Source organism: Ictalurus punctatus, chromosome 11 (genome assembly GCF_001660625.3).
Source record: "Ictalurus punctatus breed USDA103 chromosome 11, Coco_2.0, whole genome shotgun sequence".
In the NCBI taxonomy this organism is placed as follows: Eukaryota; Metazoa; Chordata; class Actinopteri; order Siluriformes; family Ictaluridae; genus Ictalurus; species Ictalurus punctatus.
Window position 1 is genome coordinate 4702812 of NC_030426.2, and position 27112 is coordinate 4729923.

General features: G+C 40.2%; 1 protein-coding gene across 2 annotated transcripts in view; it reads left to right on the plus strand.

The window, feature by feature from the left end:
- The first annotated feature begins 364 nt into the window (after nucleotides 1–364).
- The window catches only part of sema3fa (sema domain, immunoglobulin domain (Ig), short basic domain, secreted, (semaphorin) 3Fa), a 59036-nt gene continuing 32288 nt past the window's right edge, over nucleotides 365–27112 (plus strand). For both annotated transcript variants that reach the window (XM_017480288.3, XM_017480290.3), the window contains exons 1-2: nucleotides 365–725; nucleotides 1765–1932. In XM_017480288.3, the coding sequence (XP_017335777.1) occupies nucleotides 1797–1932 (136 nt within the window). In that variant the 5' untranslated portion in view covers nucleotides 365–725; nucleotides 1765–1796. The remainder of the gene's footprint in view (nucleotides 726–1764; nucleotides 1933–27112) is intronic.

A 27112-nucleotide genomic window follows, 5' to 3' on the forward strand; every position in this document is an offset into this window, starting at 1 on the left:
ATATATATATATATATATATATATATATATATATATACGTATATATATATATATATATATACATATATATATATATATATACATATATATATATATACGTATATATATATATATATATATATATATATATATATAGAGAGAGAGAGAGAGAGAGAGAGAGAGAGAGAGAGAGAGAGAGAAGATTGTGCGGTTGTGAAATCGATCATCTCGCGCGCTTCTGTTTTGCTGGTCTTGAATGGGCGGGGCACGAATGGGCTTTCTGTAAAGGTGAGACTCCGCCCACAGGAGGCGCTGCGTCCACCTGCCAGATAGAGAGACAGCGAGAGAGAGAGAGAGAGATACAGGGAGAGAGAGACAGAGAGACAGGGGGGGGAGAGAGAGAGAGAGAGACAGAGAGAGAAAGAGAGAGAGAGAGAGAGAGAGAGACGTCTTGCTCACTTAGCAGAGTGAATAAGTGCTGTCCGTGAGGAATACCCCGCGCGCGCGCACGCACACGCACACGAGCGCGCACCGTATTTCTGTCCTCGGATGTTCAGCCTGTGACAGTGAGCAGCAAGCGGCTGTGTATGTAAGAGTGCGTGTGTGTGTGTGTGAGTGTGTGTGTGTGCGCGTGTGTGTTTGGACTGGAGAAGAGCAGCAGGGCGCATCGCGGGATTTCTCCTCACTCTTCCCTCTGGATTGTGAATGGGGTTTTATCCCGGGATAAACTTCGGATCATTTCCCAGGTGAATGCTGAAGTCCGGGACTCCACGAGCGCGTAGAGAACGCGCGTGTTTACTCTTGTTTGAGGATTTATTCCTAATAGATGAATAGTTCCATTCTTGCAGGTTTTATCGCCGTAAAATCTATTGTTTTTAACTAGACCATAATTAAATCCTTATAATTATGGGTAATCATACAGTTCTCTTATTCCTTAGTGCCAGGTGTTGGCGTGGGTGTTTTGGGTCGTTTGGTATTTTTTCTGTTACTTATTAACGGATTATTTATTTATTTCTTCATTTGTTTGTATTTATTTATTTGGCATTGTTTATCGGTTTGTTTGTTTGTTTGTTTAAGCTCAGTGAATATCAATAAGTCAGGAGCATTCAGATGGAGCCTGTCTACTAAATTGAACGGTGCGTGGTAAAGCTGGGTTCCAGGCACCTTCCTTTATTCCCACAGCACTCCTGTGCAGGATGCCACTATTATATTTAGTTACAGGTGCAATTGGATCTTAGACTGAGTTGCTTGGCAGTCATTAAAAGTCTCCTGGTGTGTGTGAGGGTCAGTGTTCACCCACTGTGGTTGGCAAACTGACAGTTAATACCTACCGTCTTGAATGAACTGTTGTTACCTCCAGATAGAAGGAAATACACTGGAGACACCGTGGCGAGCCGGGGCTGCTTGCTGTGTCTGGTCCATCGTGAGCACTAGTGCACGATTTGGATTATGTTAGGTAAAAATCTAAACGAATAAAGTTTGAATCCTGCGTTCTGCAGTCTGGCAAATACGCTCGAGCGGAATCTAGACTGTAGACATGTAGCTGTAGGTATCCTTATCTATCCAAAGGAATGAATCTAGTGCGTGTTGGCAGTCTCCTTTCTCTAACACACCTACCGTACTGTGTAATTATCTATTCATAACCGATCTGTTCGAGCAAAGGGGATGTCGACGTTTGGATTCAAATTGTGCGGATTTATATTTACGGCTTCAGTTTCTACAAGTTGGTGTAACCTGTCTGAGCATTACCCCTACCCCCCTCCCCTCACTCTTTGTTCTCTGCAGGGCTGATTGTTTCTACATATTTTTTGGACACAATGATTGAGCAGAGCACGAGGGATTTGTTTCTGGGGACCCTTCTGGTTTCTGTGTTCTCAGCTGTATCAGTCCAGAGCAACCCGTTTGCTTCCCTGCCACCTCTGTCAGCGCCGCGGATCTACCTGTCCTTCAAAGGTAAGGTATATACGAACATGATCTGGTGGAATTCCACCATGTGAAACCGCTTTTATTGAATTACACACAGTGAAGTCGGAAAGAATAAAAACAATAGGCACCCCTCATTATAATCGTGAGCATTCAGATTGTGCAAATTCATATGAATCTGCTATCGTGAGACTCTGCTTGATATAGCCCTACTTAGGGGTTTGGATTTGCCACACTTCTGACATTTCTGATTTATGACTCTTCCCAATCTGGAAGCCGTTGGTGCGGTTATGTCGTCCGAGGAAGCTGCGATATTCCGTGGTTTCCTGTTTCAATTGGTTGTGCAACTGCTTAGTAGGCTGCTTCTTGGCAAGAGACGTGGCTGCTTGGATCGAGATCGTGTGGGGAAACATGCAATATTAGTTAGCACTTGCTGTGTTTTCAGGCTGCAGTACAATCAAGGCCACACTTCTCGCACATGTGTCATGAGTGTGTGTTTCCTAGACCGTTATGCTTCCGCTCCATTTCCATAGCTTGTGATTCAGTGGTCAGGGACTTCTGTAATAGAGTTTAGGTTTCTTTGGGTTTGTGGGTAAAGTGCTGAGCGTGGTAGCTCCCGTCATATTCTTACACGCTTCTAAATTCTCAGTCTGCTACAACTCCTTTTGCTTGCCTAGTTTACTTTTGAGTTTCATGCCATTGAGGTTTTTTTTTTCTGGTTCTGATAGTCTGACCGCAATGCTGCTTAGTTGATTTCAGCGATGCGCGTTGATGAAATGTTCTTCACAATGGCTTGCATTTCAAGATTTCCTGCAGAAGACACTTCTATTTTCCTCACCTCATAGAAAATTTCATCTTGGTTCTAATAATTAGGGGTACAGATGGCCAGTCAAATCAAATGCAGGGTTTACCTTTACAAGGTATGACTATGGGTTTAAAATGATCAGGTGTTATTTTGAAAAATAACGTCCTGTCGTCCAGGCACAACAAACGCAAGAGGTAAAAATACGAGATTTAAAAGTTGCAGATCAAACAAGTCAACATAAAGCATTCCGTTTGTAAGGCGTTACGAAAGAAACTTTGCTAGTGTAATCTCCTCTGCCGAGTCGGTCTGTTTGGAAAATGTTCTATCATTGCTTGGTGTTTTTGCAGGTTTCCTTTGTCTCGATCTTGTTTGTACGGTTCTGCCTTTTTTCCGAGTTGACATGGAAACGTAAAGCTTTTGCCCATGTGACTAAAATATAGCACCATGTGCCAAAATATATATCAGAGAACATACTAGTTACATGCTTACAGGGGCCAACTCAGCTTGGCAGCAGGCATGAAGAATTTCTCCCACAAGAGTCTGGAAATTTTCACTCGACTGCCCTGTTACTAAAGGAGGCAGATATAAATGACTAAAAGCTAAAGATATGAGATAACGCAAGTCTGCTTTGTGATCTATTACTTTTAAGGCTGTGGGGTTTGACACCGTCAGTCCTTTTTCTCTGCTTTAAAGAGACTTTTTTTTTTTTTTTGTACTGGTTTAGCTGATTATTTATGTCCAGAACAAGCACTACACACTATTTACAAGCAAAAAGATCGACTTTGGCCATTCTTATCTGCTTTTAGTGCTGATCTTAGGATTGGAATCGAACTGCTCATTTAAAACACGTGTTTAGTGAGCGAAAGGAGGTTACGACATGTTCGGCAGTACATCATCTTGTCAAGTACTGCTGTGTAGCTTGAAGGTTCTCTAACGAACAATAAAGAGGTGTGTTATTTATGGTTGAAAAGAACGTTTAATCTCAAGAATCTGAATTTGATTCGGGCAACACTGGCAAAGAAAACAAGAAGCTTTTAGGGGATTATCCCTCGCTGACACGCCCATCAACATTCACACAGACGTCTAGTGACTAGACTATACCACCACCGTGTGTGTGTGTGTGTGTGTGTGTGTGTGTGTGTGTGTGTGTGTGTGTGGAGATGAAAACTGACTCGACCTGAACGAAGAGGAACCCTGCCAGGTCAAGTCAGTTTTCATCCCCGGTGGTGTCGGCAAGTTGAGACGGCAGAGATGCCACTGTCTTTATCACCTCTTTTCACATTACATACCGTCTGGGCCAGCAGTACATCCTAGGAAGCCAAGATAAATCACGTCTGCAGCTTAAGGTCTAGGGCTCCAATTTACAGGAGGTTCGATCCCTCTATCATCTCACCGCCAGCTCAAGTTTAGGTGTGTGCCTTCATGTAGGTTTTGATTTCATGTACGTTCTTGCTTTCTGTCCTCTTTCTGCACCCTGACACACTTTCTCCCCCTCTCTTTTGTGCTCAGAATCCCCGCTATTTTGCTCAAAGCTAGCCCAGAGGACTTTCAGCGCCCCACTGCGACCTAAGAGTGCGCGCGTCCGTGTAACCACTCAGTTTTGACACGCTGGTGGATTTATGGACATGTTTCCGCATATCATATCCATGTTTAATGGTTAGGAAAACACCTAAGGCAGATTCAACAGTTTGGCAAGAAGAATGCTCTGCTTGTGATCGGAAGCGTTGTTTCGAGCAAATCTTGTGCATATTGTTTGAATTCGAATTCCAGCACTCAGAATCTGAAGGTAGCAGTAGACTCACAGCATATTTTCGACGTGGAGTCTTGAAAAGGCAGCGCTGAGATTTACCCAGATGTTTGCAGTGTGTCCAGAGCAATGCATAGATTAGCATAATGAAAGACTTGCTTGCTGCAGAATTTCTTTCTTAAGTGCTCGTCTAAGTGTGTAAGTGTTTCTGGCTTCTCCAGTGTAAGCTTTTAATGTGTGCTGTAGCATGAGCTTGCTTAAGTGCACTGTCTGAACCACGTTGTTGTATATGAAGGTCCCTATTGTTTTGTTGTTTTTTTTTTGGTTTTGTTTCTTTAAGGCGTGGGAGTGTCGAAGCCTCCGCTGTATTATCATCCGAGATATGGGATATGTGAGAAATTGAAGGAATGACCACGCAGACTTAGATTAACGCTGTGTCTGAAATCGTTCTTTCACTCACTTGTTCAATATTTACTGTATAGTCTGTTCTATATAGAGCGTTATATAGGGCAGCAGGAACAGGCTGCTGTTGGACTGAATTCATTATTTGCTGGACTAAATGCTCTGAAAACACTTGATCGTGACCTGCTGTTATATAAACAACTTGCACATTACAAATTACCCCCCCCCCCCCGCCCCCCCCCCCCAACCTGAAACCACAAAAATACAGATGTGAATTCTTTATAAAATACTCCATGAACGAGTTACCTGTAAATATTGCTAAATGTCTATTATTAACATTGATTGGTGATATGTTATCCATGCTGACAAGTCAGTTTTTAAGATAAAGGAAATCATTGTGTGACTTAGTGAGGAAGAGATTGTGGATTCTTGGTGCATTATGGGTAATGGTGCACCATATGCACACCATGTTTTTCTAGATGTTCTATGATATTTCGTCATTGATAACGTGTAGGTTAAGAAGATGACTGAACTTTGTGTGTGTGTGTGTGTGTGTGTGTGTGTGTGTGTGTGTGTGTGTGTGTGCATATACACTTGTGTGTGTCTGACCCACTGACTTGTGGTGCAGGCAAGATAAGGCCTGATAATAGCTTTATAGATTTCTGGCAAAACCTGCTTCAACTTTTTCCCCTTTGAGAGCTTGTCATCTGAGATAAGTCATCAGCCTTAAAGGTTGTTAGGGACAGATTTAAGGCTTGTTTATATTGCATGTAGTAGCACCCCGTGGCTCTGTGACTGCAGGACCCATACAATAGCACATTTTATACACATTTTCCAAGCTTGTACTGCAGCTTCTTTCAGTTGTTGTTTGTTTTGAGGGGTTTCTCCCTTCAGTCTCCTCTTCAGGAGGTGAAATGCTCCTCGATTGGGTTAAGGTCTGGTGATTGACTTGGCCAGTCTAAAACCTTCCACTTTTTCTCCCTGATAAAATCTTTTGTTGAGCTGTGAGTGTGTTTTGGGTCATTGTCTTGCTGCATGGTGAAATTTTAGTCCAATTAGTGCAATTAGATTGGATGCATTTCTCTGTAAATTGGCAGACAAACCCATCATGAGTTACATCCTCAATAAAGATTAGTGAGTCTGTTCTAGAAGCAGCCGTGCAAACCCAAGCCATGACACTTCCTCCACCATGCTTCACAAAATGAGCTGGTATGTTTCGGATCATAAGTAGATCCTTCCTTTCTCCACATTTTGGAATTTCCATCACTTTGGTAGGCGTTAATCTTGGTTTCAGAACTTTTATGGCACATCTCTGTATTTCTTTGCGACTGTTTTGGAGTTTTTCTTCACAGCTCTTACAATGTTTATGTCATCAACTGCTGTTGTTTTCCTTGGCTGACTTGTTCAATGTCTGGTTGTTAGAAGACCAATGTTTGTTTGTTTTTTCTTTTTCGGGACATTCCAACTTGTTGTATTGGCTATGTCCAATGCGTGTGCAGTGGCTCTGATAGAATTTTCCCAAAATGTCTTCCTTTTCTCCCATAGGCAGTTCTATGACCTTCATGTTGGTTTATCTTGTTTAGCAATAACTGCAGTCTTCACAAGCAAAACCCAGGCCTTAACCCAAGAAAAGACATTTAGAGCTATTAATTGTTTAATCAGTCTTAACAGGGCCCACCTGGGCAACAAGAAACACGTTTCAGTCACATGGTACAACATTTTTGATCACTTTAAAAATGGGTGGGTTCAAACAAAAGGTGCCGCACGTGCCATCTCATCTATATTCTCGTAATCATCTTTCGATCTCTAACCCAAATGTCTTCAGTGTGTAGCAAAAACAAAGAATAATTGGCCTTCCTGTTTCAATATTTTCTTGGGGAGGGACTGTGAATACAATTGTGTAAATAGTTGTGTTTGTATTGTGCTGCTTGTTTGTGGTTGTACAGCAGGACTGGTCTGCCTCTCAGCACAGAGGATAGAGGATGAATGATTTATCATCCCTCAGCGGTATAGTAAGCTCTAATAGGCCTAGACAGAATACACCACCTAGGGTTTACATCTGTGACCCCATCAGGGCACTGTGTCTGTGTGTGTGTGTGTGTGTGTGTGTGTGTGTGTGTAATTGGGGTCCACAGTTTACATGTGTGACCTTATCAGGCCATGTCTGTGTGTGTTTGAATTTGAGGGGCACCCATTTCTATCCCAAAACAAGCACTAATGACCACCCATTTATGTGTGCCAGAGGCTGGGATTAAGTTTTAATTGCTCTCAGTTTATATTTGTGCAAAGTCACTTAAATTCAAAACACTTAACTCATCTCAGCCCATGCACACACACACACACACACACCCCTTTTCTTTGTGGTCACTGAAACACCTGGAACCGTAATTTAGCTGTGATCTGAAAACAGAACGGACCATGCAGACCCCCAGCTGCAGTATGAACTCCGACAGAATCGACACGTTACATTGAAATGTTTCGCGATTTTGACAAAAACAAATCTGTGTTTCAGTCATCTCTGGTAATGATTAGGGAGAAGAAGAAAAAAAAACTGTAATATCAAAGTTTCATGGCTGTTCTTGCCTGTGTATAGAAAGAAAATGTGCCAAATATATTTGACATGTGATGTTCACTCATTCATTCTTCTTCAGTAATCTCGTCATCGTGGTCAGGGTCACGGTGGTATTTGATGTTGCTTTTGTTAATTTAATCAAGCTAAAAAAAGTTTGTTTCCAAACAGTGCACAAGAGTCCCCTGTGGCCATGTTTATCCATCCATCTTCTATAGCGCTTTATCCTTTTCAGGGTCACGGGGAAACCTGGAGTCTATCTCAGGGAGCATGGGGCACAAGGCGGGGTACACCCTGGACAGGGTGCCAATCCATTACAGGGCACAATCACATACACATTCACACACACAACGGACACTTTGGACATGCCAATCAGCCTACCGTGCATGTGTTTGGACTGGGGGAGGAAACCGGAGTACCCGGAGGAAACCCCCGCAGCACGGGGAGAATGTACAAACTCCGCACACACAGGGCCACGGTGTAATCAAACCCCTGACGGTGGGGGTGTGAGGCGAACGTGCTGACCACTAAACCACCGTGCGCCCTGGCCATGTTTATGTTTAAATATATTTCGTTTCAGCACTGTGAGATATGTGCCCTACATGAGGAGTGAAAAAACCTGTTTCCATTTGACTTTGTCGCATCGCTTCTTGATCGACAGACCTAAATTTCCACCTCAGCAATATTTAGAGATTTGTTTTCATTTCAGGTTTGATGTATTTTATTCACTCTGGTCTCTGGAACACATTGGACAGGCAGTTGACAGCACCAATAGCTATGTCCTTCACACCTTTGACTCTCCAATTATCCTAATTCACTATGTATTAAAACGCCATGGGGCAAAAGTCACTCCTTTGCATTAGCTGCATGGGCTTTGAGACTGAATTGCATGTCTGAAAGCGGTGTTTGGCGGTCCTATCTTCAAACTAATAGCGTCGTTTTGTTATGTTCCCACCACGCTCACTTAATTGGCCTGTTGTAATGGGGATATTTATGGAAATGTATTAGCCCCAAAGCGTTGTATTCACTCTCGTGTTGACGGAGCGACGTGGAGGGGAAGAGAGAAGAAAATGCGTGTGAAGATGTTTGATGTTTTGAACGCATTAACGGTGAAAAAAAAAATTGGTCTTCCCGTAATAAGAAAGAGAAACAATGAGACAGTGAATAATAGAGGTAGTTTGCGGGTTAGGAAATAAAACTAACAATACCGATAGAGAATATGAGAGATTACTAGCTGAAAAGATCACACACACTTTGAACCTGTGTCCTAATCTCTGTATTGCTGTTAGGAACATTTGAATAGTCCCTGGTCCGTGAGAATGTGACTATCCTATGCTAAAGACATAGCACAATATAAATAAGGACAACAAAACAGGTACCCATCTATCCACAGCTTGGCTAGCTCTCTTTTCACCTGAATCTTTTGAGAAAAGGTGTTAAAGAAATAGAGGGATTGTGTGTGTGCGTGCGTTTGCAACCGCCTTTGTGTATCTGTCTACCTGCCTGCCGCTCCACGTCTCTGTCTGTCTCTTTGTGTCGGTTAATATCTGGACAGCATGAATGAGACCCCATTATATCAAAATCTTTTCCTACACTGTCTTGAATCCTTTTGAACTGAACATATTTGCCCCCGAGTGACACCGTGATTGCCCATCATTAGGCTCCACTTACAGGCCCAGTCGGGTTCTTGCTTTGTAGCTGCAACCACAGAAATGTGACAGAGCGATATTAATAACCCTGGGAGTCGGGAGGCATCTCTGCACATTTCTCTGGGGTCGTCCCATGGGCTGCACTCTAATGGAGCTCTTGGCAGCATAATAAACTTAGCCTGCTGACCCTTCCAGACTCTTGCTCTGCAAGCTCTCTGCATGAATCCCCACAGCTCTGTCAGATCCACACGGGCGCAAGTGGCTTTAAGTTCTTTGTTTCTGTGTTTATTCAGTCAGAAGTTCATTCTTTATGAAGCAGGTTTTCATCTTTGCAATCGAATTGGGAGAAAATTGGAATATTGGTAGAGAAGTATCTTGGTTATTTCTTGCGGAGTTTAGTAAATAGATCTGCATCTGCGTGATATGTAAGCCTGCAACAAACATTCGGGAGTCTCAAGGTGGTGGTGCATCCTGGGATCCTGTGCTGCTTTACTGGATCTGAGCTGTCACAGCGAGTGTGCTCTGTGGAGGAAGAGTGAAGGTGACAGGCACAGCTAAATATAGAGACCTTACTGTCTCACACCCCCTCTCTTTCTGTCTCTCTCTTCCTTTCTTCCTCGATCTGTCAATCTCTGCCTTGTTGTTTGTTTCTTCTCCCTGCTCAACTTCATTTTTGTCATCTTGATCATTCTATCTTATCTCGATCATCTTATTTTTATCTTCCCACCCCCTAATGCCCATCTATTATCCCAGGCCTGTGTGACACGTCTCTGAATGCATGGAGACATTCCCATGGGGGGAATTCGGACATTCGTTATTTTTTTTATTTATTTATTTTTTTGGCTAAGGACAAAGCTTTCAAGCATGTGTTTTATGGAGCACTTAAAAAAGAAACTGTGAAAGATACTGTGGTGGATGAGAAGCTTGTAGACATCCATCATTTCAAACATGGCCCCATTAATGCTGGATGTTTCATCCACAGGAACTTCTTCACTGTTGCACTTTTGGTCCTCATGGGGGGGGGGGGGATGTTGGCGTGAAGCGAAATGTCAGTGGCATGGACCCAACGCGTTGTGTGTGGACAGTGTGGAGTTTGAACTTAACCGTAGCAGATGGTTTATAACAGAACTAGTCTTGTCTTTCATCTGCAGATAGAGTTTTGTTTTTTTTAACCAGTAGTTTTGAATCAGTTCTCTTTGTCTCTTTTCCATGAAGACAAAGCATGCCAAGATTGAAGATGTTTCAGATTAAGATGGGGCAATCTATTGGAAATATTGTACGTCAGGGTATTTGGACATGCCAGTTTTGCAGTACTGCGCATGAAGAAATATATTTCTGCTGCCAAGATTAAGATAATTTTCTCATGAACTATATTAAATGAGTGCCGACAGACTGGGTTTTGCAATACGCTGATTCAGAACTACTTATTAAATATCAACTGTATACCTATAAAACGTACAGTTTTAGAAACTAAAGGCTCTATCTAGTACCATAAAGGGTTATTTGCTTTGACAGTTTCTCTGTTAGACAGCTTTTTTAACTTTTTTTTTTTTTCTAAGGGTGAACCTAACATTAAAATGATTAATTAAACTAAATTTACATAAAAAAATAAAAAATAAAAAAATTTCAGAAAGGTTTGCACGTATGTGCTAGCAGTTTAAATTTCGTGCTGATCCTAGTAGGGCTGGACGATATATCGATTATATATAGAGAGAGATATAGATATCATGATAAATGATTATGCAGTACACTTTTCTGGGATATCACTGGTATGGTGATGTATTTAAAAACATTACATTTTTAATCATTACAAATGAAATGGTACCGAATGAATGCCGTTGATTTTACGTCATTTTCGTTTTTATCTTTTGTAGGCGTTAAAGAAAAGTATCCTCAAACTCAGTTTAATGTTTTTTTCTTTATTTTAGTACAGGTACTGTTTTGCAGTGTTGGCTAAATTTATATATCATGATACGCTTTGTGTATCGTAGAAATGTCATCATATCGCAATATGATGGTTTCATCATATCGCCCAGCCGTATATCCTAGGTGGTTTTGTCACAAAATCCTGTCAAGCGATGTCTCAAATTGCACAGCATGCACTGTATTTTTTATACCATACTCTATATATGTAACAATCTACTACAAGGATTTTTGTAGGTTATTCCCATTTCAGATTGAACACTACCATAATGCAAGAGGAAATGGAAAAATTACCACACAGCATCACAGCAAGTCACCGATTTTTACATCCATTCATTCAAATGTTCACCGTAAACTCTTTGACACCTAAGTTTTACATTTGGTGTCTCCTTCAGCGTTCATGTGCCTTTTTTTTTTTTTTTAATGTTATCACCATTTTGACCATTTAAACCATGGTAAATATGGATGATATGGATGATAGCCTACAATATAATACAGAGTATGTTAATGCTTACTCCAAACTCAGCATGGAGCGCCATCTATAACAAGAGAAAGAAAACTCTGCCCATAGGCTATCTATGCTAAATAATATTCTATCCTCTACTCTACAGTAATACTCCACCTAAATCCCAACCTTAACAAAATGCTCTCATTTCAAGCAGGTAGTATTTATTTGGACTCCTCAAAAATACAAATACACACAAATATGCGTATCATACATATTTATAAGTATATATTATTGAAGTTTCTGGGAGGGGGGGGGGGGGGGGGGGTCGCATTGGAAATACACAAGTTTTCATAGTTGCTTGCTTTCCCACATTCTTTGTGTCCATAGTGGATTTTCAACAGTCTTGCATAGGTTATCTAGGTTAACAGACAGATGTTTTCTGTCGTTTCGTATAGCTGTGATTAATGCAGGAAGACGTGAAAAAAATGATAAGGCAACAGTCAGAGAAAACAAAAAAAAAGCCTCCATGTATGTGGGGATGTGTGTATCTGTGTGTTTGAGTGTGTTGAAAGATGGCTCTTTCATGATGACGGCATTTCGTATCCAGATGGTATCACGTCAGACAAAATGTGAAAATGGAGCCATGTGCATTTTTCCTTGTACTACTTTCCGCTACTTTTATTAGGCATTTAAATGACTCGAGCCCTCCATGTTTCTCATCCAATTGCTGGTCAGATTAGGGAAATATTTCCCACAGTTGAGGATCATATGTTTTTTTTTTTTTTTTTCCACATCCTAGCTTTTTTTTTAATACCAGTCAGATAAAGTTTCCCAGACGGCCATTCTGCTTTTACTCAACGTTTCATTCTCGGCTCCCCTGAATTTCTATGTCAACAATTGTGAAATTGTCTTGACTTTCCCCATTGTAGCCTTTTCTTTTTGGTATAAAAATAGGAGAGCTGTGGGGTCCAGCACATTGCAATTCAATCAAACTCACCCACATTCAACTGCAAGGTTTGTTTGTAAGCCAGGTTCACAAAAGGAATTGGCACAAAGCAGATGCATAGGGAGCCCAGGCCTAAACCACTGTGCCTAAGCTATCAAGGACCTTTGTGTGGAACCTTTTGTGTGGAACTAAAATAAAGAACCAGAGTAGAATATGATGGTGCTGATTGAAAATTCAGTCCAATAAAAAAAAAGTGTGTGTGTGTGTGTGTGGCTGTTGATATATGTAAGTGGCAAACATTTTGCGTGTGTGTCTGTGTCCTTGATCGTTCTATTCATAATACATTTCCAAGTGTGTCTTATAAACACAAATAGTGAATATCTTGATCTCTGTCACTACTTTTTAACACATTGACAGTTCGTGAATATTTACATTTCCATACAGTCGTACATCAAATTTTTTAGCAGCAGGAAGACAACTATACGCATTACTGCAAACATCAAGCAAATTTTACACATAATCTGTCATCACGGGGGCCTCTTGACGTGTTGCATGGTTGTAGGAGTCATAGCGTGGAGGTCAGAAGACTGAGCTTGACCTTGGTCCTGAGACTGGGGGGTGGTGGGGTCAAGGGCGCCTCTCTGTGTATGTTGTTTTTGGCTGCCACCATTTATTACCATCTGTCAGTCAACACTGGATGCTGTTACCGTAGCAGTGCAGCGGCTCGGCCAATGATCCGTGCCACTAGACCGAAAACATTATTACGTGCAAGAGAAGGAGGGGGTGTTGACCAATCCCAGAGCCGAAGGAAGATAACTAAGTGCTAGCTAACAGCAGGGGGTAAAGGATGGGAAAAGGAAAAATCTGTCTTTCCGTCCCACTATGTGGAATTCATTTGACAGAGAGGGAAGTGGTAGGCAAGATAATGAAGAGAAAAATTATACAACAGGGAGACAGAAATGAGCAAACGCTAATGGAGTGTAGGTTATCATTACAGTGGTGAGGTGCACAGTGTTAAGACTATTGGAGGCAATAACCAGGGCTCTTGGAACTACACAATAATCAGCAATCACTGAGTGACGGATGAGACAGACTCTTCTAATCAGAGCTCTGATACCAAAGAAGGGAGGAGTGATTCACAGGGAGGAGAGACAGAGAGTGAGAGAGAGGGAGATAGCTCAGCAAGCTGTTTGACTGTGAACATTAATGAGCATACATGTAGTGTGGAAATAATACAGAATGGACAAAAAAAAAAACAAAAGAGGAAAGAAATAACTGGTGGGGAAAAAACACATCACACGAACTGGAACATTATAGTGGCGAATTTGAGCGTTTATTTTCATACAGACGTTTTGGACATGAAAATGTGAGACAGTGCTTTTATTAACCTGTCTATATGTGTACCTAAGTATTTATGCACGTGTGTAACCTCTGACGGAGTGTGTGCTGGCATAAACCTGAAGAGAAGTCCATGTAGGTTTGTATGTGCATGCGTCTATTGTATATGTATTTCGATGCATCTCCCAGGTAATATCCCTGATGCTGTCCAGATGGTGCACTTCAATTCAGCAGCTGCGCATCTGCGTGAGGAGAAATGTGAGCTAGCGTGGAGCGCCACATGTGGGCTGGAGCTCAGGCAGCCTGTCTATGGGAAAACGGGGCCTGTGGTTAGGCCAGATTGAGCTCCAGTCTCTAGGGACGCTCTCAACTAAGTGTGAATGCCGTGTTTATTCTTTGTGAGCCACGTGGGAGTGTGTGTACGAGTGTGTGAGTGGTGAGGATAAAATAATGGGTGTCTTCTATAATGGCCAGGGACGATATTGGCTTTCTCTTGTTCTGTGTAAACATGATGTCACCCTCATTTGTGGAAGTGTGCTAGGATATTTGCAAGGTGGTCTTCTTTGGCACACATTCCGAGTCACTCGTTGTTCTACTGTAGCTCGTCTTTCTCCCTCCCAGTCTCACACACTTGTCACTGCCTCTCCATCCCTGCCTGCAGAGTGTGTCTGGCAATTTCATCTCCTTTCCATAATAAAGTCCAAACATTACAACTGGTAATGGCGTCCTTCTGATGGTCTTTATGAACTTTACATAATACGAATAAAAGCACTGCAACATGCTTCTACACTTTTGAGGTCAGGTTTCCACACACACACACACACACACACGCACAGAGAGAGAGAGAGAGAGAGAGATGACAGGATTATATTTTGTTTCTGTGCAGCAGGACCGGCTATAGTTACTCAGGAAATTCACTTTTAATGAAAAAAACACTGTCACTCAAAATTTCATGCATGATTATATGAGGAACCACAGTCTTGGGTTTTAAGAAATCCTGAACAGCCAGCTATCAAAACCAAAACACTGTGAGGTAATGATTAGTTAGACAGTGAACGATATAAAGGTCCTATAAATGTGCTGATGACGTTCTGAAGAAACGAAGTGTAAGATTAGTGTGTATTGCTTTTATGCTAAAGTCATTTAAGGTTGAAGAACACAGCAGACACAGATACTCTTCTGAAAAGTGTATTAAAAACAAGCCTGTTGGAACAAAGGAGTCATCTGGAGGACGTCTGGAAGGTTGTCCTGTAGAAACGGAAAGTAACAAGTGACACGGAGTTTAAAATCCATTCTTCTTCCAGACATTTTTAGGTTGTAGGCATGAAGGTAGGGTAAAGGTATAATGATGGGTTTTCGAGAGCAGCACTTTTCACTTTGAATCATGAGGCTGTGTCACATTAGTCCTTGTGGGAAATTGAACCTCAAGAGAGATAATATAATGGATAGATACCGTGTAGAAAGGCACAAGAGAGTAACAGATGCCTTTCGAGAAGCAGTGAAACAGCGAAAGGGATAGGAACGAAGCCGGGATCAGAAGAGAATCGGTATGATTGACGATGCAAAATTTAATGATGGAGTCTGTTACAATTGACCTTTTATTATGTAGGTCTATAATATTGAATTTGTGCTACAAACTTTACTGGAGTTTTTAAAATGTATAGGTTTCAAACACTTGAAATATCATTTGGCCAAGTAAGCAAAGTGGTACAGATTTATTTGTTCAGGAAGAATGGACACAATGTGGAGGTTTCTAAGAAAGGGTGTGATTGTATACCAGTATGACTGGGTATTGTGTTTAGGACCTCTCAAATTATACTCATTTTATTATTATCAAATACTTCATATATTTATAGAGTAAAATACAGAGAGGGAAAAGACCCCAGAATTTCTACATCTACACAGATTTTAATAGGGTGTATAAGATTGTCATATGCATACTGTCCCACTGTTTATATGCATCCACAAAAATGTGTGAAAGTCTTTCGCCATGCAGATGCTTGCACTGATGCTATCCTCATTCATAACTTCAGTGAACTAAGCATGACTGATGTCTGATGTCTCTATCATCAGATATAGATCATTTTTGTACTGGTTTATGTTATTAAAATCATGCTGTAGTAATTACTTTAATTATTTCTCCTATTATAAAGTGCTGTATTACCATAATGCCATTTACTCCGTTTGCTCAATTCTGGCTCTATCTTTTGGCGAATTTGTTTCACTTGGCACATGAATTCAGTTAGCATTCTGAGCAAGTGGAAATCCTATTATACAATTTCATGGCTGCTTTGTAGATAATTCTCTTCAACATGGATGAATCAGTAGGTCCATTGAAACAACACATTGGGCCATTTGCAATAGACTATGCACGGCAATAAATCGTAGTTAATGAAGCCATCGAGTGAAAAAGAGAACGGGTTTCTGAACGTGCTTGGTTAACGATCTGAATTTTTAGAATGTACTTTTTGCTCGCTGTTCTTGAATACGCTCTCCATTATGCTGAACCCACAAACTAATCACCTAATTGACTGCAGCTAATTTCATTTGATTTTACTTAATTTAGCTGATGGACGCGAGTTGAGTTTATTTGGTGAGTCAGATATATCACATCGTTACGCGTATTACACAAGTATAGGATTCAGGGCATGATAAAACACAGTAAATTCAGAATAGGCTACACTAGAAAGAAAAAAATCCTAATCTAAACCAGTCTTATTTTTGTATTGTGTAATGTGCTTTTTGTTCCATTTTATAAGTTCTATTATTTTTTTATGTTTTTAAATGAATTTGGAAAGAGTACATGGTAACCGCTATTATGATCAGATACCTGTAAAGTACAGTAGCCCCAAACTACAAAATTACATCTACAGTGTATGGCGCACGGTGGCTTAGTGGTTAGCACGTCCGCCTCACACGTCGGGGGTCAGGGTCGGGGGTTCGATTACACCGTGGCCCTGTGTGTGTGGAGTTTGCATGTTCTCCCCGTGCTGCGGGGGTTTCCTCCGGGTACTCCGGTTTCCTCCCCCAGTACAAACACATGCATGGTTGGCTGATTGGTGTGTCTAAAGTGTCCGTAGTGTATGAATGGGTGTGTGATTGTGCCCTGCGATGGATTGGCACCCTGTCCAGGCCTGATGCTTTCTAGGATTGGCTCCAGGTTGCCCGTGACCCTGAAGGAAGGATAAGCGGTTTAGAAGATGGATGGAACTACAGTGTATTTTATATTCCATTTCTGATTCTTATTAGGATTGTTTATCAAAGTCCTCTGCATTTGTAATCTTTTGGCTAAAGCATTAAAGTGTAATTGTGGTCTATTTATGGTGGCAAAAGTTCTGCTGTATACCTTTTGCATTTCTGCAAAAACTTGTGGGTTAAAAGCCACTTGATTGCCCTCTTGACAATCAAACTGCCTTTTTCAACCCTGAAATAAACAACCGTCTCAGGTGATCCGATCATACATGGACAGCCAAGACAAATGGCTATTCATGGGTCTCAAATTTGTCTTCATTGTCCACTTATGGTCGCATTTCCTCAGTAGGAAGTTTGCCAAATCTTCCAGAAACAGCCAAATGTCACTTGAAAACAAAACCCAAAAACACTAGCCATACCAAATGTAAACTCAAAGTGTTTTTGTTTAGCCACAAGATGTCAGTTCATTAAATAAAATGTGCGCACGGCAGCTTTAATATAGAAATTCTGTCCAACAAATCCATCTAACATTTTAATATACACTCTGCCAAACTCAACGTCTTCCCCTTAAACCTACACACTAAAGTCCACCATCAAGACCATCATTGCAAAATGATTTAAAAATATTCGATATAGAATTTCTCAATGAAGCACTGTTGTTAAAATGGGATTTTGGTTCAAGGTGCAAAAATTGGCATGGCATCACTGGGGACTAGGCTTCATTTTGATGTTGTCGGGACACATCAGGATGCATTTCTGTTCACACTACAGATGTAATGCGGCCACATGCTTCCCAGACCACCTCTGCCTGCGGTCTGGATGATCGGATCACAAGATATATCTGACTCCATTCAGATCTGTATTTAGCACTGTTCACTTACGATCCTATTACCTGAGATGAATGTTAATATGAAGTGTGAACAGGGCCAATGAGACAATGTGTAAGAGCCCTCGCACACTGTCTAAAGGGGGTTCTGTTACCTTATTAGTCACCATGAGTTGCCAGGGGGCGGTAATCTTTTGGCCTTTCTGTCAAATTTGAGCACTGGGTGTTGTAGAAGTAAACACAGAAGTCTAGCCAACCACTTAAGCATGGAATGCTGAATAAGTCATTATTATCGGTGGGGTTTTTTTTCATTCTTGTAAATTAACAAAGATTTGTGGAATGGGTTTTGCAAATGTGTTAGATTTCAGCGTTCTGGTTTGAGTTGGTTACTGTACAACATAATCCAATGGGCTGCTTAATGATGCTTTTACATCTGAGAATTGAGTTGCTTTTCTAGGAGATCAATTTTCTCAGCACATGCAGTGCCAGCCTGCTTCCATCGACCATATGGGACACCCATTTGTTTTGGAACAAGGATGTATGGGACTGTATAATTGCTGGCCTCTCTGAAAGTCCATGATAAATTCATTAGGTCACTGGAACCTCATTCATCAGCTGTGTGTTCAGTGCTTGTTCCTGATCTTTGTTTTAAATATATGGCATTGTAAGGGTGCTGAAAAATACTTTCAGATTTCAGGGGTGTTTATTATTATTATTATTATTATTATTATTATTATGATTATTATTAGTAGTAATAGTATTAGTAGTAGTAGTAGTAGTAGTAGTAATAGTAGTAATAATTGTATTAGTATTTCAAAGCCTGTGTGATTATGCATGCCATTCTGGCTAGCATCTGTCGACCCTTTCCTCATTAAGCAACGCATCAGCAAACATCCCAACCCAAATATTACAAAGGCTTGTGCAATATAACAATTTAATCGTCTCTACATGATATTACACTGCCATAATACCTAGTGACATTTACTCCAATTATATTATATTACCAGACCTGCCAACCTGTGCAAGAGCTTTGCAATTTAACATCAATATATGCTAGTATTAGACATATGAATCTGGAATGCGCAGTTGTTTAGAGCTCCCCCATCTCACATGCTGTCGGGGCTCTCGGGACTCTTGGGACCTTGATTTCTGTCAAGGGAAATGTTTTAAGTAACTTAATGTGAAATCAAATCTATCAATGTGTGTTCTGCTTCGCTTATAATTATAGAGTTAAAATCAGTTGACTAGATTTATTAGGGATGCCCCTGCCCAACAGAGAAAAAGGTTTTTGACATAAAAAGATTACATACGCCTACACTGACGTGTCATATCTAATACTTTACAAACCTTTGCTGAAGGCGATGAATATTAGAAAGAGATTCGCTCTTGTGATTGCCGTTGCTGCAAACAGTTCTAACTGCACAGCTGGTATTATGATTAGACCCTCTTCTACTCTCTTTAAACTCCTGTCTGTCATTTATTGTGTGTTTTTTTAAAGGTAAATCATGAACAAGGAAAAATCAATATTGCACAAGACTAATTTATGACTAGTCCTAGGTTTGTTTTGTTTGTTTGTTTTTTCTATGACTAGCCTGTGCATGGAAAGTATGTGCCTGCAAAACTAGTCCACTCTCATGATGAAAAGAAATATGAAATATGTTCTGTGTTTTAGTTGTCTTTTTGGTTTATTTTTTTAAAATGTATTTATTTGTTTTACAAAAATAATGCACGGGGACTGTCCTTGATTATGGAATATTTTGGCTTACCATAAGGCTATTGAAGAAAGCTATAGTAAAATCATTAAATACTTAGGCTACATAAAGAAATAAATATATGTAGTTATTTGATTGACAGGACCTTGGGAACTGTTCTAAAAATATTATTGCGATATTCCTGCTCGCTTAGAAAGAGATATTTATGCTTGCCCCAAGGTGTTTAAGAAGTGTCTGTCTTTGGAAGAGTAGGACCTGTTACTGATTTTTGTATAATTGGCAATTTCTGAGAAGAAACACAAATGACATTTATGTACATGGTGTCCTAAAAGTCCCCATACACAAAGGACTGTATGCATTCCAGCACCGCTTCGGTTATGCCTTCGTCAGTGGATGTTCGTGGACGTCCACTTCTTGGTCGGTCTGCAACACTTCCAGTGTGGATGGAAAGCAATGTGCTTGCAACAGCGTCCCGATCTTGCCATGAGAATGATTTCAATACGTTCTTCTTTTTTCTAATATATATCTATATAATATGTATAAACAGATTTTTTAAAGTGTTAATTTCCACTGTGTACAGCGTGGAGACTTTGGGGACACCCTGTATTTCCATATTTGTATCCACGCTATATTCAAATGAATCCGGTAACACATTTTTAGCATTAGTGCTTTCAGAATAAACTCGGGTGAGATTTCTTTTACTATGATACCGAACTGCTTGTGGTTAATGTGCATCTTGGCTCACACTTCCCATGAGGAAGAACGCTCTTCTGTCTCGTGTCTCTTTCTCTAGGGAGTGCGTGTGCGTGCGCGTGCGTGCAAACCAACAAGAGAGAGGGAGTGAAAAAGACAGATGTGTTCCTGATGCATTGTGGTGCTATGCATGCTGTGTCATTGAGAGTTTTCACTCTGCTTTTGAATACGGCCGGACAATTGCTCATCCATTTTTATTCTGCTGTAAGTATAATTGTTTTACAATAGCCATCAGCAGAAATCCCACTTTTTAACCTCTTTAACCTACCATATGGTTCAGTTATGTGAACAGTGCGGGAATTTTCGGCATATCATTTTAGTTCAGTTTAACCATAACCAGTAGAGGTGCACCGATACTAAATTCCTCAGCTGATATCGATAACCGGATTATTCAGAGTGATATCGGCCGATACCGATAACCGATACAGATAATTCTGCCTTTTATTCCATCTTTTAAATGAATATTAATTAATTCCATAATTCTGAATGAAACGCAAGTAAAAACTTTATTCTCTCGTTTTGAACAAGATTCACAGTAACTGGTCTCATCAACAGAAAACACATTACTCTGATTAACATCAGCACATGAACTCAATTCTGAAGATTAAAGTAAGATTATTAACTTATTGAATGTTATTGATTCATATTAACATGAATGAATTGACTGGATTCTAAAAAAAACTCCTGTTAGTCTGACATTCGCTCTCCACAAACAAAAGCATTTCTACTTCATCCCTGATCATCAAACTGGTCATATATAATATCAACTTTTTATATAATAACGTTAACTGGATATGAAATATACTACTCTGAAAATATATTTTTCTGTGCGATATATACTTTTTTTGTGAACTCATCTTCATTTAAATCTTTCGCTTTGATTCAGCGCGAGAAGCTCGAGCAGCGCGGCAAGAAAAATTTGGCTCGACGCCGAAACTCCCGCGTCCGGTGTCAAATTTTAGCAGTGCAGACCTTATAGAGCTTACAAACTGCAGTTTTGTCATCTTTACAGACAGTACGAAGTCAGTGTTTTCCCGGCCTCTGAGAAGTGAAAAATGGCCTTTATCGGCCGATACCGATTATTGGCCGATGCATCGGTGCATCTCTAGTATCCATAGGAATGCAAGGAATTTTGAATTGGTCAAATCGTAATTCTTATATACTCAAGTTCAATTGAAAGATTACCACCAAACAGCAAAGAGACCATAAGCACCCTTAAGAATAGGCCAAGTCAGGGAGCATAAAGGCCACTTTGTGAACAAGTGGACCCTCACCTGCTACTTGAAAGCCCATATGCACCCAGCTGCCATTGTAAAGTGCATGTCTTTGGCCTGTCAGATGATATTAGACTTGACTGCAGGGCTGTGCTGCACTCTGACTAACAGGCGGTGATCCTTTCTTTGTTTCCAGTTGACAGGGGTCAAGTAGGGTGTACATTGAGCATTCAGGAGGGGTTTGGACAGCACCTCCACAATCCAAGCAGGGCCGTCTGAGCTGAATTTTATTGCTAGTGGTTTGTGGTTTCTGTTTAAACCTTTGACCCTTGGACCTTGCTCTTGCTAAATAATTTAACCACTGGTGGTTGGGTGAGATGGTTGTCCATAGCACCTTGAGTTAAGATCAGAAGGTGTACCGTATACCAAAAACTTTTGCTTTTCTCTTGTTCACAGAGTTGACATGATCTGAGATTAGGGCTCCATTGATAGTCAACATGATCGTTTATTGTGCGTATAGCTACTTTTTTTATATATATAAAAGTGCATAGGCCTCTTTTTCTGGATAGAATGTAAACACTACTGAAGCCATTGTTGGCATCTTCTGTGCACAAAACTGTTTTCAGGCATCCAGTTATCCTTAAACACTATTAAGACCCACTTTTTAACTTGCAACGTCTTGCTTCTATGATAAACAGCCAGGTGCCATCATTCAAAAAATGTAAAAAAAAAAAAACTATTTGCATTGATGTAAGTTTTGGCATTGTCAAGCAATAACTGCTTTCTATCAGTGGACATAATGCTGGCCAAAAAGTCCATTCAAAATCCTGGTCTGGCCAGAGTAAAAGATAAATGGATATGTCTGAAAACATGCATAGAATAGTTTGTGTCTGCTGTAGTGGCGAATTGAAACAGCATTGAAAACAGACACAAAACAATAATGTTGAAAAAATAACGATTTATTTTATTTTGTTTTATTCGTTATTTTTTTGAGGGTTAGTGCACTGGGGAAATATAATTTCAAATCTACATAAAATCCCAAGTCTGATACTGGGCTCAAACGTTTTTTCTAGGGTAGTTTCATGTTGCTTCTGACTGCTGTGTTGGTTAATCATGTCATCTTACCTTATATAATATGCTCTTTTAGCAAATTCCTCTTCATTTGCTCTTCATCTCTGAAACTAATGACTGCTAAAGTCTGGCAACTTTAAGGACCAGTATGGCAGTATATTTCTCTGGTGTTGTAAACTAGAATTTTCTGCGCCAAACCAATCTGTGTAGATTTTTTTTTTTAAATTAATTAATAGCCTCGAAATGTTTCAATCATTACACCCATAATCAGCAACATATATTTAGGATTTGAAAGACACGATGGCAAATTTCCGCACCAACAACCGCAGAATTTGAGAGGCACTTTCTAGGGCAGCATTGGTTTGTTTTTGTTGATTTGTAGTTAAATCTGGCATATTTCAAAGTGGAACATGCCAAGCAAAATCTTATCCCCACCGCCTTCATACTACTTCGCCTCACACTCATGTCTGCTATCTTCCACTTTTCCAGAGGAAAAAAAGCAAGATGATGAAAGAGATGAGAGTGCGCTACAAAAGAAAGAACTTGGTGTTACCTGCAATCTGTGTTCTGGTATGCAGAGCCGGGTGGAGAGAAAGAGCGGTCTCAGCCAAGAATGATAACCCTTAAGGATTCCTTTTAATAACAACTATGCAGGTATGACATAGAGGAGGAAACAAGGGAAAATGAGCCTGATTTACAAGAAGTACAAGCAGGTCAGAGATGTGAATTATCTCCCAGACTGAAAGATTTGCCCACTGCATGCCAGTGAATGATAATAGAAGGTATAATATGAAATAGGAAGCCCTCCTTGTTGATGTCCCCATTCAAACTGCACTGTTGCAGTGTTGATATAAGGTGGGCTGGAAATTAAATACTAGGATGGAAAAAAAAAAAAAAAAAAAAAGCCTTCAGGCCATCAAATCAGTTGTCACTGAAGTGGTACATCGTTTGTACCCTGAGATATGGGTAGATGTATTATACCATTATAACTAATTTAGTACAGTGCTTTGGATTTGTTGTTAAAAATGGAATGGAATAATAAAACAACGATCGGGGAATAAAACAGACTTTATAATATGATATAATGTTTCCTAGCTGTTCTGCATTAACCTGACAATGAGTGAGAAAGTGAACGAGTATGGTCCTATGATAGAAAAAGGGATCTGTGTTTTTCTTGCTGAACAGTTATAGCCTTTGTTTGATTTGAGGGAAAGCTAGCGAATGATCACTGTTAGTCAACCCATTTATCCTCGTGGCCTTTGAATTGTTTTTAGTTGTTGAGCTGGAGAACTAATGAGAGGTGTAGGTGAGTCTCTCCGTATTTTTGTATTTCAATCATCCGACCCTCTGCTTGCCTGACCTGTGTTTTAGCTAGCATGCTAACACTGTCCGGTTCATGCCAAACATTTTCTGAAAGACCAGAGAACAAAATAAACAGAGAAGACAGTTCAACTTTTATAAAAATAAAAAAAAAACATTGAAGAGGCACTATGATTTTGTCCTCTACATTATAGTTTAGCTAACCAGTAGCCAGAGATAGCAGGCTAGTTGTGTCTAACAGCCCCAGAGATGCACAGAACCTCCTACATTCAGCTTAGTGTCCAGTGCACACAATGCATTGTGAGATTACAATGTAGCAACCCCACGTATATTTTAGCTAGCTAAGAAGAAGAAGAAGCCTTTATTTGTCACATATACATTATAGCACAGTGAAATTCTTTTCTTCACATATCCCAGCTTATTAGGAAGTTGGGGTCGGTCATGATACGGCACCCCTGGAGTAGGCAGAGGGTTCAGTCTTGCTCAAGGAGCTAACAGTGGCAGCTTGGTGGTGCTTGGGCTTGAACCCCCTACCTTCTAATCAGTAACCCAGAGCCTTAACCGTTAGGCAGTAAGTTCATTCTGTAGGTCACACACGTCATTAGGAAGTCAAAATAAGAGCTTAGCAGCTGCTGGTAGCTAAAAAAGCAACAAGGTTTTGTTGAAAGCTTTTGCTCTTTTATCTGGTACTCAGTAACTGTGATGGTCACGTTGATGTGCACAATAAAGTTACTTTATACTCATAACAGTCTGTAATAGTGAGCAATTGCAATTTCCCCCCAAAATTTTTACAATACATCATTGGACCTTATTGAATATTTCTATAATTATTTATAATATTTATAGTATTTCTTCACATTTCCCAGGGTGGTGTCAGAGCACAGGTTCAACCATGATACAGCACCCCTAGAACAGCTAGGATTAAGGGCCTTGCTCAAGGGCCGTACAGTGGCAGCTTGGCAGTGCTTGGCCTTGAAAGCTCAACGTCCTGAGTAGTAACCTCGAGCCTTTAGCCAATAAGAGCACATTTCCATTTCTTGTGCATTACTGCATGAAAATGGTACCTTAGATGATGTGGGTGAGATGACGAGGGATGGAGAGAAGCAAAATGGCCACGGGAAACTCCTGACTAGTCACATCAAAAACATCTGAGGTTAAACACCAGCTCAACCTGATCAAATTCATGTTTATACCTTTTCTGAATTTTTTTTTTTTTTTGCAGTGTTTTGGGTTTATACAAGTGGGATTCATGTTGTAAAAGGTTGTTATCTGTAACAGTTATATGGATTTATGTGAGCTACTCAACATACAAACCATGCCTACTTTAGTTCAACCAATTAATATGCACACACTCATGCACCTGCCTATTTTTATTTATTTATTTATTTATTTTTGTGCCAGTTCTGCCTTTTTAGGCTGTAATGCTTTGTACTGAAATTTTAGCCTTCTTTCTCTTTTAAAAGGAAGCCTTTTTTTTTTTTTCGGCTAATTACACACACATACTGTACAGTACACACAGTATTCTTTAACCATTGGTGAAGCTAACACCACCCATCCATCTGTTCGCCACACTTGATTTATTTGACACCTTAAACGATATGAAGAGAGAAATTAAGATGTTGTTCTTGGCCACATTAAAGATGAAACGTTGAAGTCTAAAGGCAGGAGCTGTAACTCTTGGAGCTGGATAAAAATGGTACCATATGAAACCTTAATGAAAAATAAATACACGTCACTCCAGCTTTTTATTGGACCTGATCTTGTGATAACATAACTTGACAACTTCAATAAGCTTCTTTATGGTGCTGCAGAGCACTTTGGGTCGTCATGCCAAATGGAGTTATAGCTAATTAGTGCCATGTTTATCTGCTCTTTGGGCTGTTGTTTGAGCTCGAAGCTATTATAAAGGATCAGAGAGGTCGGAGTAATGTGTGATCATGGATTTGCTTAAGACAGTGTGGCTGTGTGTGTGTCTGTGTGTGAGTGTGAGTGTGAGTACTATGAACCACACACTCCCTGAAGTCATGATCCAAAGCAAACAGTGGCTTTCTCTGTCTCCCTGAGGACGGACAGATGTTCGGGCACCTGTTCACACACTTCTCACTCTTTTCTTTTCTTTTTCGCTTATTCGCTTTCATCACACTACCAATATTTAATGTATTATCGTTCCCTGCTTTTAATCCCCTGTCTGCTTTGTTGGGCTGTTTGTTCAGCAGGGATAAACCAGCTTTTCTCTTTTTATTTCATTTAATATGAAATGAAGTATTTGTTCCGTACTGTTTGTTTTTCTGTTATTATTTACATCATTCTTTATTTGTATACGGCATTAATGAAGATGTAATTAAGTCAATATCAAATGTTAGTTGGTATCAGACATTGTACATATACCTGTATAGTATTATTTATGAGTGTCAACATTTGAAATCACCACAATTGTTAGGAAATGAAGGCGAAATCAAGCAAAATCAAGGCTGCAAGCATGCAAACGATTTAATATTCAGAATGTTTTGGTTTCATTTGAAAGGAGAATAGTTTATATATACGGTGATTTCCATTGTGAATCAGCAACCTAATGTAATTTTCATTCTTTTTTCAATAAATGATGAAATAAAACATTTATTGATGCAAGCTGCAAACGTCTGTTTAACTATTCCGTTTGCTTTGCTCCGAGTTCTCCTCTGTGCACTTTAATGGACAGGAAGGAGGAAGGGGGGGAAGTGTGGGGGGGGGGGGGAGTCATTTTATCTAACTTGTTCGATTAAATTTCTCAGGTTTAATCAGGCCCTCCTGTCATGCGGAGAAATCAAGGAGCGATAAAGATGATGCGCTAATCCTTTGTCAAGGATGAAGGCTGGTAAAATCGATGTCTCATATAGACTGTTTACTTTGAAGATCGGAGAACAAGTGTGTAACATGTACTAATACACACACACACACACACACACACAAACTAAAACTCTCCCTTAACCTCACTTTCTCCTTCTTCATTTCTCTCTACTTCTCTTTCAATTATACATAGTTGAGTGACAGCCCATGGAAGGCCTGAGATAAGATCTAATCTTGTGGTGATTATGGGCAATGAAGACCGTGTGAGTGTGTGTATGTGTTTGTGTAGCTGATGCTCCAGTGTCCTCCAAATGTCCTAGCCTTTATCAGACTTCTCTGTCAAAAAAAAAGTCTTTCCTCTTGACCTTCGTAGTAGACGTTGTGCTTTATAGATTTGATGGTAATTACATTGCCTGTGCGATTATCAACCCCACAATAAATAGCTTTTAGCAGTATTTTATTAAGATAT